Source organism: Drosophila miranda, chromosome 4 (genome assembly GCF_003369915.1).
Source record: "Drosophila miranda strain MSH22 chromosome 4, D.miranda_PacBio2.1, whole genome shotgun sequence".
Classification (NCBI taxonomy): Eukaryota; Metazoa; Arthropoda; class Insecta; order Diptera; family Drosophilidae; genus Drosophila; species Drosophila miranda.
This window is the reverse complement of record NC_046677.1, coordinates 18,757,337-18,772,301: the sequence shown is the minus strand read 5'-3', so window position 1 is coordinate 18,772,301 and position 14,965 is coordinate 18,757,337. Positions and strand designations below refer to the sequence as shown.

Genomic DNA, 14,965 nt, shown 5'->3' with positions numbered 1-14,965 from the left:
CTATACTATTATAGGCGAACAACGACGAATTCCCCTCGAGAGTATGCCGAGCCGTTGAATTGGCAACATTTACCGTGCGAGCAGCCATCAACTCCCGCGACAGCCTGGACCTAACCTTGACATAAACATTCGAAAAGTCCAGCCGGGCATCATGGGCTAACTGCAGGAAATCCAGCCTTTCAAGGCTCGTTTGAGCGGCATCGAAATCCGCATTCATTCGCTCGATCTGCTCGAAGCGAGCTTGAAGTTCTGCCTCATCTAACTCGGCAAGCTCTTTCTTGGTAAGAAAGCGATCCATGGCCTTTAGTTGGCGCGCGATGGACTCGGCCTTGTGCTTGTAAAAATCTACATCACTCGGCATTGCTGCGTTCGCGACATTGGTAGGCTCAGGTGCTGCCATGTTGAGGTTTTAAAAGAGTCACTCAGCACGACCGAAAAAGACACCCTGTATACGTATAAACGTGGGAACCGAAAGCAAAGGGATTACAGCTAATGCCTTTAGCTGTGCGGCTGTGCGAGCTGTCCGATTCCGCTTTGTACTCCGCTTGTGTGTATTAGTGAGTTCGCTGCACTGCCTACCGCACTGCACTGACCGAATTGTCGCGACAGAGAAATTAATAGCCAGCAATGCGTGTATGTAGGTGTATGTAAGTGTGTTTTAGCACCGAATTGTGCTTAGCCGCCGAAAATTTGCTAGGGCTAACGAATGTCGATCGCGAATGATTATTAATTGACACTGCAACTCAGAGATCACGTCGGGGTCACCAAATTTTATGTGAAGATAATGTTTTTTATCCCCAATTGGCCGACTAATTATTTCGAATTAAATAAAACTCGGCGCAGAAATAAAATTACGATATGTTCTTTAATGCGTGACATCCAAATTGCAAGTGTGGCTTGCCTGCCCTTTACATTGCCGCTCCGATCGCTAAGCGCAGCTTCGCTCGGCCGACGTCGGTAGGCAGACGCAAAGCGGAGATAGCGAAGAGCGAGCTGGCAGAGAGCGTTTAGCAGGGCAAGCAAGCGCAAAGCTTTAACAAACAAATGAGTGACATAGACATAAGTAACAAACAAAATAAGCGGCTGAGGGCCAAGAATTAGGTGCTATTTGGCAAGCAGCTAATCGGCTGGGTTCTGCTCCGAACAATAGTGTTCCATAGTGTTTTTGTGTTCCTCCAAGCAGCCAAGGCCAAACCAACTTCCAAACAGAGCTGCTGTAATTTTAAGGGCGTCCAAAAAGTTACGTTTATTGTACATAAATGAATTGTATTATAGCCAATAATATAGCCAATTAACTAATTAAAAAATGTGAAATTTTGCACAATTCAGACCTATACTTTGTAGTTTTATGCTCATCAGCTGCTTTTTGACGGATGGTAGATGGTGGATGGTGTGAATCGGAGTTTCACATCTGTCAAAAAATCCCTCCGTTCCCCCGGGATGTGCTCAGTGTGTAGGCTATATAAACCATATTTCATAAAAAATCCGATAAAAATTAGAATTATTTAAAGTTAAAGTTATTTAGTCTCGTAGAAAATAATTCATCAATCGGATAAAACTATGAGTTGATAGCTGAGGTTCCTAGCTAGCTAGTAATATTGGACCTAATATCAAAAACGAGGAATATAATGGAAGTAGAATCCAAATATTTCTTCTGTATATTTACGGCATATTTGTGACGATATTTTGGTATATTTCTGATCGTCAGACGGAATATTTTCTCGATAGCTCCGCGGTCACAATGACTGCTGTCATTTAAAAACTTTGAAAGCCGCGCTTTGTGCAGTGTGTAATTAACGGAATGTCGGAATATCAGGGTCGTGGACAAAGACGTTCATATGGGACATTGGATGAATCTCTTGACCGACCAGGGTCTAGTACAGCTGAAAAAAGAGATGAACCGGTATGTAGATTTTATTATCCCTAGATCGTTATGAAATTTAAGCTTAAACATTTTCGGAGCATATATTTTATGCATTGGTTCTTGCGATATGGTGTGCGTGTGCCATATACTTTAGTACCAACAAATTTCAAACTTAAATACAATTCATAATGCATGTGCATAGATATATACGATTATATGTATATTGAATGTATATGAATGTATATGTATATTGAATTCCCGCTTTTCTAAATAGTTATCTGTTGAAAATTTCTGTGTCTTTAGACGCACTTGGCACATTTCGGTAATTGCAAGTGCGTAAGTATGCATGTACAGATTGCTTGTGCATGCACATGTACTTCAAGGGTAAAACATCCGCAAAATCATAAGATTAGTTTCATACTCGTAAATCATATAAAATCATATACTATAAAAATTGAACCATAGACATAAGACACATAATATACACATGCCCCGCCCTCTCTCTTCAAAGATCCTCAATATTCCATAACACCGACCCCATGCAATACATCTCCAACCCTAACACCAAAAACGCAAAAATAATCCTCAACTATCTAGACCAATCTAAAATCATTCACTACATATAACCTCATAAACAATCATCCCTGTACATATACATATACACAATTAGTATTTTAGATAATAATTCCTCCACAACATATAATAACGTATAGAACCAACCCTGTACATATGTATATAAGTACATACATACATCCTCAAACGTATAATAATACTATAGTGAGCTTAAGGCCTCAGCAGCTATAGCCCCATACCCTGTTAATACCTAGTTTTAACTATTTATTAGCTTTATATAATAATAATAATAATAATAAAAATTGAAATTCCCTTAAATGCATACATGCGTAGTTACCCGAACACATTGTAAGAGAATATATTTACATTCAAAGTTTAGTTTTTGATATTTACCATTATCCAAAAAGACGCAATGCCCTTGAAAATAAATCCAAAATAAATTTCTGCCGCGCAAGCAATTGCAGACGCTTCAAATTTGTAAGTTTGTGTATCATGTACATACATATGTGCAGTCTGCGAAGGCGTCATCCGACCGCCATTTTGACTTCGTAGTCGAAAGCCTTTTGAAAGAACAAAAAAAAAACGTCTTTGCATTCTACACGTAATAGAATAAACAAACATATTTTTGAACTTAAAAAAATATTGTTGAAATCAAGTAACTGCATATAAAACTACAAATTGAAATCCGTTAATTTGTTTTAATTATTCTTGTAGTCGAGTTAATGTATGTATGTATATGTATGTACATATATAATATATACAGTGGCTCACAGCTTAAATGAACCAGAACATTTTTCACACTTCAAAGTGCTATATGTGTTGTATTTACATATTTTGAATAATACCAACGTCGGGATCGGAAACTCCCTTCCTTATTATTAAACTTCAAAGTTGTTCAAACCGACTGTATGCTTTTAGCTGATAGCCACTTGTATGAATGTATGCATGTGTTTACACAGATTGTAATAAAGCAGTGGTGTCTTGTATCCCTTGCATAAAATGCAATGAAACGAAAAAACATATTTCAATGTTTGTGGTTAAAAATAGCAGCAAGAATCGAAGTTTGAAAGAAACAGAAGAAAATAAGAACTTCTGTCAGCGGACTTAGGAACTTAGGAAAGCGGAGCGAAAGAGAAGAAGGAGGAAAGAAATCTTAGGCTGAAAAGTTGTACAGTGAACGACAGTAGTGTACATGTGTATGTATGTACGTTAGGGATCTGCATGCTTAAATTCAAAACACAAGCACTTTAGAATGCATTTTAGTTGAATGTGTGCGACGCACACTATTGCTGACAGCAAAACAGCTATTTTATAGTTATTTCAGGCTATTTTTTTTATACCCGATACTCAAAATGAGTATTGGTAAAGTATTTGTGGTAAAAGTGGATGTGTGTAACGTCCAGAAGGAATCGTTTCCGACCTCATAAAGTATATACATATGTTCTTGATCAGCATCAATAGCCGAGTCGATTGAGCCCTGTCTGCCTGTCCGTCTGTCCGTCCCTATCAGCGCCTAGTGCTCAAAGACTATAAGAGCTAGAGCAACGACATTTTATATCCGGACTTCTGTGATATGTCACTGTTACGAGAATATTACAAGAATCAAAACTTTGCCCCGCCCACTTCCGCCCCCACAAAGGGCGAAAATCTGTGGCATCCACAGATTCAAAGATACGAGAAAACTGAAAACGCAGAATCGTAGAGGATGACTATATCTTTTAGAGTGTAAAATCTGAACCAGATCGTATAATTATTATAGCCAGAATCAAGAAACAATTTCATTCTTTCTCGCTCTGTCTCTCTCTAACACACAGGTTTCATGGTCGGTTTTGCCAATTGCAAAATATGAGTTCAAAGATGTCAGAACCTATAAGAGCCAGAGCAAACAAATTTGGTATCCACACGCTTGTGATATCGGACCTTGATCGTTTGGTCTCAAAATTTCGCCCCACGCCCTTCCGCCGCCACAAAGGACGAAAATCTGTTGCATCCACAATATTGCAGATTCGAGAAAACTAAAAACCATAGCGTGTCTGATAAAAACCTCTCATTGACGGACACATTGAGAAAATGGACTGAAAAGACCCGATCAAATCTGTTTTTGCTCAACTCGCTCTTTTCTCAAGCAAAGACCGATTTCTTCACTTCTCTTTTGTTCCTGTTTTTCACTGAGCATCTTGTCGCGAGTGAACGAACAAAGTGTCTTTTGCGTATGTATGCGTGCTTGTACGTGTGATGCTTATGGCAACGATCAATTTTTGTGAATTCTATACGGTTTGAATATTGGAGCTTAAAATGAATCGTGAAAAGCAAAACGAAAATGTTCGTTTGCCAATTTTGAAAATAAATATACATATTACAATACAATAGCCTAAAAGATGCGGAAAACATGAATAAATAAACATATACACGAAAAAAACTAAAAACACTTTACTCAGAAACTTTTTTGGTTCTGCTCATCTAAAGACACTTTTGCTGTGAGCGCTTGACCAAGTGTCTCTCTAAGTTGTTATTGTGAGACACGATCGTGTGTCGGGCTCACCCGAAAACCCGAAACACATAACACAAGCGAAGAGACAAAAAGTGTTCTGCTCAGTGAGAGACCGTGTCTTCGTGGTCTTTTTCGGTTTTGTCAGTGACGAGACAGCAAAGGGAAAAAGTGTTGACCGTCGTTTGCGAGCTATGCTAAAAACGCACAATCATAGAGAATGAACATAATCAGGTTGCTGAATCTGGATCAGATCGGATTATTTGAATAGCCATAAGGAAGCCAATCTGCAGTGGCTACGCAGCGCCTGACGTCACGCTCAGACTGATTTTCTGTCTCTCTCGCACGCACTCTTTATCGTGTCGTTTAATATTAGCGGCGTCTGCCGGAGGGGAGCCATACTGACTAAGTATCGGGTATAAATGTAGAGTTGCCGTCTCCGCAGCAACTTATAACTCAGATATTTAGTTTCATAAGTATATATTTGCCGGAAATCTGAATATTTAATATATATATAATAATATAATATATTTAGCTAAGTTTCTTTTTATACCCGATACTCAAAATGAGTATTGGGGTATATTAGATTTGTGGTAAAAGTGGATGTGTGTAACGTCCAGAAGGAATCGTTTCCGACCTCATAAAGTATATATATTCTTGATCAGCATCAATAGCCGAGTCGATTGAGCCCTGTCTGTCTGTCCGTCCGTCCGTCTGTCCGTCTGTCCGTTCCCTTCAGCGCCTAGTGCTCAAAGACTATAAGAGCTAGAGCAACGATGTTTTGGATCCAGACTTCTGTGATATGTCACTGCTACAAAAATATTTCAAAACTTCGCCCCGCCCACTTCCGCCCCCACAAAGGACGAAAATCTGTGGCATCCACAATTTTAAAGATATGAGAAAACGTAGAATAGTAGAGAATGACCATGTCTTAAAGACTGCGGAATCTGAATTGGATCGTATCATTATTATAGCCAGCATCAAGAAAACAATTTCATTTTTTCTCGCCCTGTCTCTCTCTAACACACACGTAGCATAGGCGGCTTTGCTTAGAGTAAAACATTAGCGCCTAGATCTCAGAGACTACAAAAGCTAGAGCAACCAAATTTGGTATCCACACTCCTAATATATCGGACCGAGACGAGTTTGTTTCAAAATTTCGCCACACCCCCTTCCGCCCCCGCAAAGGACGAAAATCTGGGGATATTCACAAATCTCAAAGACTATTAACACTACAGTAACCAAATTTAGTATCCGTACTCCTGTTAGATCTTACTATAAAACGTGTATCTCAAAATTTCGCCACACCCCCTTCCGCCCACACAAAGGACGAAAATCTGTTGCATCCACAATATTGCTTATTCGAGAAAACTAAAAACGCAGAATCATAGATAATGACCATATCTATCAGATTGCTGAATCTGGATCAGATCAGATCATTTTTATAGCGAATAGGAACAAATCAATTTGCAGTGGCTACGCAGCGCCCGACGTCACGCTCAGACTGATTTTCTGTCTCTCTCGCACGCACTCTTTGTCGTGTCGTTTAATATTAGCGGCGTCTGCCGGAGGAGAGCCATACTGACTTAGTATCGGGTATAACCGTAGAGTTGCGGTGTCCGCAGCAACTCACAACGTTCCCCCTCGTTGTTATGTCAAGTCAAAGTTGAGAAATAAACCTAAGAAATGAGATCCATATACTAAGACTCCATATATTATGTCTATTCGACATTTGAGATACCAAAATCGGCAAAAGAAATGGTTCATTTGCATTGCCAATTTTCGAACGTCTGTAACATATAACCAGTCGCAAAAAGCAAAAGAGAGAGTACACTTTAAAAACACAAGCGGAAACGTCGTCATTATTTTTATTTGCGTCAACAAAAACCTAAAGGCTGTTAAGGGGAGCAAATATATAAATTTTTTTTTAATTTATCAAACCATCCTGCACTTGCCTCAAACCAAAGACTATACAATACCAAGATGTTGCATGAGGAACAAATGCTTTTTAAATTTTCGTTTGACGCTTCATGGTACGGGCGCGCGGGGCTAGTACTTCAATTCTATTTACGCTACCTTCGCCTCCGAAATGCTACTCGGCTTCGTCAATGCCTCGGTCAGCGTCGAGTCGGTGTGAAAGCATGTCATAGATAAATTTAATGTACGCATCTAATACAGAATTTTCCAATCGAATTTTCAAGATAGTTTTAGTTTAGGAGATATAAGCACTCAAAGTTTAACATTTTTTCAGTGTGCAAATATTTATTGAACTCATATTCACTAACTAATTTAGCAAGCTGAGACGGTCAAAGGTCCCACTGTGCCGCTCCAAAGACATCGGCGATCCGCGACCACCGCTTCGACGGTGCTGAGGCTCGAGAGTCCAGAATTATTTCGTTGCTGGTGAAGGCATTGCCGAACAGACGAAACCGATGGGCAGCGGGGTCGCGGTAGAGACGAAGTACAGGCGAAAAGGGAATTGAAACCCCGCGCGCTCCCTCGTGCCGTTTGGGTCCTAATGTTAGGACCCGCCATAGAACAGCTTTTTGGTCGCTCCTGCAACATCTTGGTATTGTATAGTCTTTGCTCAAACTCTAAGAGTCCCAGTGCCTCAGTGAATTCATTTGCCTTCTCTCTCATACGCTTTGACATTTTGCTTGCTATCATTCCCACCTCTACCTCTACATCAACCACAAACCACACTCAAAATTATTGAAAACTATAAATTCGTTCTAGGGAGATAGAGTTCGACTGTAGTTATATTGTAGTTGGTAGGACGCTGTCGGACAAGGCACCAGACCAGTAGTCGGCACGGTCTATATCGTGGGCAATGGAAAGAGTTTTGCTGCTGTCGCTACACCTAAAGAAGAATGAAGCTGCAATCAAGAAAACTAAAGACTTAGTGCCTGTTGTCTACGCACACAAACTTACCGTTCAATAGGTTAGGTTAGGTTAAGGCGGTAGCCGGGAGGGGGGGGATAAGAGCCTCCCGCCCCCAAGCTCACTTGGACCTATAAAAGGTCCGTTGTGTTGCCGCATGGGCATGTGCCCCTTCGCGTTGCCCGAACCGTGAGAGCATACTACTGCAGGTTAAGGGCAGTCCCATCCGGTGGCTTGGATGTATTTGGACAAGGTCCCTGGTTCGATTACGGACAGGTCCGAAATGTCCGTGAGGAAAGCGGCCCCGAGAATACGAAGACGACGATTTCCAAGGGCTGGGCAGTGGCAGAAGAAGTGGGGGACCGATTCCTCCTCCTCCTCGTCGCGACAACTCCTGCAGAAGTCGTTATGAGGGATTGACAGTCTAGAGGCGTGAGTGCCGATCTGCCAGTGTCCCGTAATGGCTCTAGTAACTGCAGAGCACTGTGCTCTGCTGAGTTTATACAGCTCTGCTGAGCGCTTCTTCGATCGATATGGCCATATCAATCTTGAGACTTTACAGGAAACGGTTTGCTGCCATCTCCTATTGGCATTTTGCTCGAACAATTCGTGCGTTAGGAGCCTGCACGTAGCCAAAGGCATCGCTACTTGCTCCCTCTCCGATAGGAGAGGAATCGTAGAACCCTGCCTGGCTAGCTCGTCGGCGGCGTCATTCCCCTCGATGTCCCTGTGGCTGGGGACCCATATAAGGAAGAGATCTAACTGCTCTGCGATCTCGTGCAGAGACCTGCGGCAGTCATTTACGGTCGCTGAGTTCGACGATATTGAGCGTAGAGCTTTGATAGCTGCTTGGCTGTCCGAGAAGACGCACACTAAGTGCGTATCTAGAAGTAGTTTGGAGACGATCGAAATGGCCTCCTTGATGGCTTCAACCTCCGCTTGGAACACACTACAGTGATCCGGGAGCCTGAAGCAATGACGGATGTTCAGCTCGCTGCAGTAGACTCCGCCTCCCACGCGGCCGTCTAGCTTTGAGCCATCAGTGTAGAAGTGGACCGCATTTGCAGGTCCTGGTTCGCCCATCTCCCAGTCCTCCCTAGATGGGATTGATACCTGGAAGGGCGTCGAGAGGTGATCACTGGGGATACAGTAATCTGTCCTCTCTGGTAATTGCGGTAGTCTCATCAGGATTCCCGAGTGCCCAACCGCGGATGCTTTCCACAGTCTGGCTTCTCTCATTCTGAGGGCGGAAAGTGTTGCCACCTTCTTTCCCATGAGATCCACAGGGAGGAGGTCCAGCACAGTATCCAGGGCTTCCCCTGGAGTAGTGCGTAGCCCGCCAGTTATGCATAGCTCTGCCATGCGTTGAAATCTGCTGAGTTTATTGAGGCATGTCCTTCTGTCCAAGGCTGGCCACCATACCACCAATCCATAGAGCATGATTGGTCGTATGATGGCGGTGTAGAGCCACCGAACTATATAGGGGGTCATTCCCCATTTTAGTCCGATGGCTTTCCTGCAAGTATAGAGGGCCACTGTGGCCTTCTTTACTCTATCCTCTATGCTCAATTTCCAATCGAGCTTTCTATCGAGGATTAGGCCAAGATACTTGGCGTTGTTGCTGAAGACTAGCGTTGGGGGAATCAGTACCGGAACTTTGTACTTCCTAGTGAAAAGCACCAGTTCCGTTTTAGACGGGTTGACGCCTAACCCGCATTTGTCTGCCCATTTCGACATTTTCGTGAGAGTACTTGTCATGCACTCACACAACGTCTGCGGAAATTTTCCGGAGAATGCTATGGCAACATCGTCCGCGTACGCCACCACACGGCAGCCACCCCCCTCTATCTCCCGCAGCAGTGTGTTCACTGCCACGTTCCATAGGAGGGGCGAGAGGACTCCGCCCTGCGGTGTGCCTCTGCTGACAAATCTGGTACACGTTGACGTCCCCAGTGATGCCTCAACCGTCCTGCATTGTAGCATCTGATCGATCAGGCTCACCGTCCTGGAGTCAACGCCCAGATCCGTCAGTGCGCCCGTGATGGCGGTCGGAAGGATGTTGTTAAAGGCGCCTTCTATGTCGAGGAAGGCTACTAGGGTGTACTCCTTAAAATTAAGGGACGCTTCGATGATCGATGTGATCGAGTGTAGGGCAGTTTCGGTGGATCTTCCCTTCCGATAGGCATGCTGGGAGTCTGAGATCAGACTGGACGGAATGCACGCCGTTAGATGCAGCCCCAGGAGCCGCTCCATCGCCTTTAGAAGAAAAGACGATAGACTTATGGGTCTGAAATCTTTTGGGGCAGTGTGCGAGGGCTTGCCTGCCTTGGGTATGAATACGACTTTGGTCTGAAGCCAGGTGTCAGGAATGCACCCGTGGGAGAAGATTCCCTCGTAAATTATTTTGAGCCAGTTAGTGGCTTTATGTCCCGCGTGAATCAGTTGGGCAGGGAAAATGCCGTCTGGCCCCGCGGACTTGTAGGGTTTAAAGCTTCTGATCGCCCAGGAAATGTTCTCCTGGCTTAGCAGTCTCAGGAGGGCATTTGAGGCGACAGAAGGAGGCGCGAGGTAGTTGGGTCTGTTTTCATCGCAGCCAGGGTAGTGGGTATTTAGGAGAAGATTTAGCGACTCCTCGCTGGACGTAGTCCACGACTGGTCGGTGTTCTTGAAGTAGCCCAGGGTGGGTGTTGTCTTCGAGAGAACTCTGCGCAAGCGTGAGGCTTCTGAGTTACTCTCGATTTCGCTGCAGAACTTACGCCAGGAGGCGCGTTTGGCTTTTCTAAGTTCTTTGTTGTAGGTTGACAGACTGGCCTTGTATTCGGCCCAGTTTTGCTCAACGTTTTCAGCCTTAGCTTTATTGAAGAGTCTCCGGGAGGCTTTCCGGAGTTCACCCAGTTTCGGATTCCACCATTCAGGTTTCATCCGGCCTCTGTTCTTGCCAGAGGGGCATGCTTTGTCGAGCGCCTTATTGCAGGCGTCGGTAAAGATCTTAAGAAGACGAGTCGTGGCCTCCGTGGAGAACTCCTCCTCAGATGGGGGCTCAGGGAGAACACGACAGAGGTAATCAGAGTACCGAGTCCAGTTTGTCCGCCTGATGTTCCGGAATTGGACTGGCTTCGGTACTGAGAAGGAGAAGACAGTTTCCACGTACCTGTGGTCCGAGAAGGAGTGCTCTTCCAGGACCCTCCAGGATACAATGTTACGCTGTATCTCATGAGAGGCAAGCGTGAGGTCCAGGACCTCCTTGCGGTTTTTAATGATAAAGGTGGGATCACTACCCCGGTTTAATAAGACCATCTGAGTGGTCAGTAAGTAACTGAAAAGGTACTCACCCCTTTCGTTTGTGTCAGTGCTTCCCCACTGACAGTGATGTGCATTGGCATCGCACCCCACAATTAGGCCGATGTCCTTGGCCGAGCAGTCTGCGATTAGAGCCCGGAGAGGCGCGTGTGGAGGGGGTCTGGTTGTTCATGCCCCATGTATGCGGAGCAGATCCTCAGTGAGCGCTCCTGGCCTTCGAGGCTCACTGCGGTGTGGTCTTCATTGCTGAAATTTGGGAGCAAAAATAAGTGCAACTCTCTTTTTGCAAGAATGCAGGTACGAATTTTACCTGCGGTTTCAGCTACATATAGCTTGTAGTCAGAAGTCCCCAGACCGGAGACCCTGTTTCCGAGGATCCAGGGCTCCTGAATGAGGACTATGTCGGCTCCACCCTTGGCCAGGTGGAGCAGTAGAGCAGCGCATGCTGCCTTACAATGGTGGAGGTTTATCTGCAGGAGCGCCAACGACATTCCTGAGGCTCGCCTCCACCATTGTTGCTTCTAGATCGCTGTCAGGGGACTCCGGCTCCTGCCCGACAACGATGTGGCTGAGACCTCTGGCTAGGTCGCTCTCGTCGAACGCGTAGTCGTCCAAGATGTCGTCCGACATCATGGACGCCGCATCCGACGCCGGGTTGTCTTCCTCGCACGAGGCCCCCTCTTTCGGGATCTCCGGCAGCTCCGGGTCTGGCTCGACCTCCGCTTGCCTGCCCTTGCGATCGGACTTGTAAGTGGATATGGTGACCTTCTTGTAGCCATAATCCACTACACCGTCCGACTTTGCGAGGCGATCAATGGATTCCTCATTAAGGACGAGGATAATCTGGCGCCTCTGCCCTTGGATATCCTCCACCTTTGCCACCTTCCAATCGGCTGTAGGAAGGTGGGGGTTGCAGATCTGCAGTAACCTGAGGATCTTCTCAGGCTCTGCAGGCTTAGCCGAGACCCACGCTCTGGCTCTCGGGCGACTAGGGACATCTTCCCACTTCACGGCCTCCAGTTTCGCCCCTGGATAGACCTCTTTTAGGGCCGCCACCGCCTTCATGTAGAGGGCCGCAGAGCGAGCGTCTTGGCAGGCGATGGCTTTCACCTTGCCTTGATGCCACCCTGCGTCCTCACACTTTGGCGGTGGTCCGCCGTTCTCCTCCAGTTCCAGTAGGAACCGGTCCTGGAGCTCGTTCTCCACCAGGTGCCACTTATCGCGAGGGACATGGCCGTCCTCGGCGCCCCTGTCCAGGACACCGATCAGGGTCTTGCCCCTCGCCACCTCAGCGAACGACCGGTTCGTGAGGTGGGTCTTCACCCGCTTGGCTTGCTGGGCTTGGCCTGGCTGATTTGCGGGGTCCTCCGCTGAGAGTTGCCGCTTGTTGGGGGCCTTGGCTGCGCCCTTTCCGGCTTTGGCTGGCTGGAACAGTGGAAGGATTGAGCAGGCCCACAGCCTCTGCTCCTTTCCTTCGGCTGACGCCTTGAAGTTCGGGTCTTCGTTGGACAGGATGAAAGCCGCTCGTCTCCTGTCCTGGTACGACGACTTTCCTCCCCGTGGTGCAGAGACGCTGCCCGCCGGGGCTCCCATGGGTTCTTCGGTCCCGGTGCGCTTACCAGCCGCGATTACGCTCTGCTTGGCAGCCACCCCGGTATCCGCTTCGCCCTTGGAGCCAACCGACTTGGAAGGACCCGATTGGCTTTTCGGGCCCCCCCTCGCTGCGGCTGCTGCCTGAAGACGGTGGACCGACTCAGTCTCCTTCCCCGTCTTCTTTGGACCCGGTTTCCCAGGCGCTGGTGCAGAGGGATTGGCTTGTCCCTCCGGTACTTTAAGAGGAGTACCGAGCTCCTTTGCGGAGGATAAATAATTATTCAATAAATAATTAAACATTTTAAGACTATGTAATATTGCTGAGACACAAGATCTACGCCTCTTCGGCTTTTGTCAAATGATAAAATTACAGGTTCACGCTTGCAGTCTACTCACCGACCAACATCAATATAGGATTCAAGGTCTGTCTGTCTTTCTGTAGGGAAATCGTAAAATATACTATAGGCTACATTCTTGATCTTTATAAATAGAGTGTATCGCATTTTTTCTCATTTTTATATTGGAAATTTAATTTATGTAGCGTGCAAAGGTTTTCAAAGGACAATCTGAAGCTTCCACATCAGGTCAATCAAGTGGCGCTGTGGTCGCTCGCGAACCATCTCTCGTGTCATCGAGACGGGAAGGTGGTCCGGTGCAGGAACGGCAGCACTTGGATCGCTATGATATTGTGAGGACCCGTCCGGCTGATATCGTATCTAAGCAAGGCAAAGAAGGAGAACCTATTAGTTTGCAATCAAACTTCTTTCGATTACAAACCAAGCCAGAGTGGCGTATAGTTCACTACCATGTGGATTTCGAGCCTGAGCTGGAGAATATACGCGTGCGTATGGGCATATTGTCAAATCACGCTAATATTTTGGGAGCTGGCTATGTATTTGATGGAAAACAATTGTTCACAAACAAAAAATTGGAGAAGGATTCAACTGTGCTGTGTGGCCAATCAAAAATGGGAACTGACTACAAAATCTCAATAAAGTGTGTTGGAATTGTGTCGAACGCAGAACCGCGCTTTTTGCAAGTGCTAAATCTCATTTTGCGCCGCTCCATGAAGGGTCTGAAGCTTGAGTTAGTTGGGCGCAATCTTTTTGATCCCGACGCAAAGGTATAGAAGTTCGGTAAAAATATGTTTGTTTATTTTTAACTAAAACATATAATATTTGTAGATACCGATCCGAGATCATCAAATGGAACTCTGGCCAGGATATGAAACTTCGATCAGACAACACGAAAAAGATATAATGCTATGTGCTGAAATTACACATAAAGTGATGCGCACTGAAACTGTGTATGAGATATTGAAACGTTGTTCTAATAACCCCTCACGCCATCAAGACGAGTTTCGCTCGAATGTTCTAGATTTGGTTGTTCTTACAGATTATAATAACAAAACATACCGCATCAACGATGTTGATTTTGCACAATCGCCAAAGTCCACATTTAGTTGCAAAGGCAAAGATGTTAGTTTTATCGAGTACTATCTGACTGTAAGTAAAAAAAACCATGATACAAAATCCAAAATAACAAACATCAACCGTTTTAGAAATATAACATACGCATTCGTGACCACAATCAGCCCTTGTTAATTTCAAAAAATAAGGACAAGGCTCAGAAAACCAATGCCAGTGAACTCGTAGTTCTTATTCCAGAGCTATGCCGAGTTACGGGACTTACTGAGTCCATGCGCTCCAATTTTCAGTAAGCCTTAAATATCTAGTTATATTGTTAAGGATTTAAGACAGTCACTTTTTTATTACAGATTGATGCGAGCAATGTCAGATCACACCCGTATGAATCCTGACCGCCGCATAGATCGTTTGCGTAGATTCAATAACCGTTTGCAAAATACCGCAGATAGTGTGAAAGTACTTAACGACTGGAACATGAAACTCGATGAAAATCTTACAAATGTACAAGGTCGTATAATTGCACCGCAGAAAATTGTCTTTAATAAATCAAAGTGAGTCGTATATATTAAAAAAAATGTTTTTTTATATCTAAATGAGTTGTATTCAGATGTTCTTCTGGCGAAAGTGCCGATTGGACAAGATACTTTCGTGACCAACGACTGCTAACAACTCCTAGTGAGGGTATCGACCGGTGGGCCGTAATTGCACCTGAGCGTAATTCGTTTGACCTTAAAACTTTGCTTGACAGTTTGTTTCGTGCAGCTTCTGGTATGGGACTCAAAATTAGAAGTCCACATGTGTAAGCTGAAAACTGCAAATGTACATTTTTCTTATAATAAC

At 45.1% G+C, this 14,965-nt stretch overlaps 1 protein-coding gene across 2 annotated transcripts in view; it reads left to right on the top strand.

Moving 5' to 3' along the window:
• Positions 1-14,965, top strand: part of LOC108163444 (protein piwi) — a 36,234-nt gene that overhangs the window by 20,022 nt on the left and 1,247 nt on the right. Inside the window, exons 1-6 of one of the 2 annotated variants that reach the window (XM_017298728.2) lie at positions 1,713-1,903; positions 13,240-13,821; positions 13,883-14,203; positions 14,260-14,414; positions 14,476-14,676; positions 14,733-14,924. In XM_017298728.2, the coding sequence (XP_017154217.2) occupies positions 1,802-1,903; positions 13,240-13,821; positions 13,883-14,203; positions 14,260-14,414; positions 14,476-14,676; positions 14,733-14,924 (1,553 nt within the window). In that variant the 5' untranslated portion in view covers positions 1,713-1,801. Of the gene's footprint in view, positions 1-1,712; positions 1,904-13,239; positions 13,822-13,882; positions 14,204-14,259; positions 14,415-14,475; positions 14,677-14,732; positions 14,925-14,965 lie in introns of those variants that run through there. The other variant, XM_033393655.1, reaches the window with a different exon arrangement.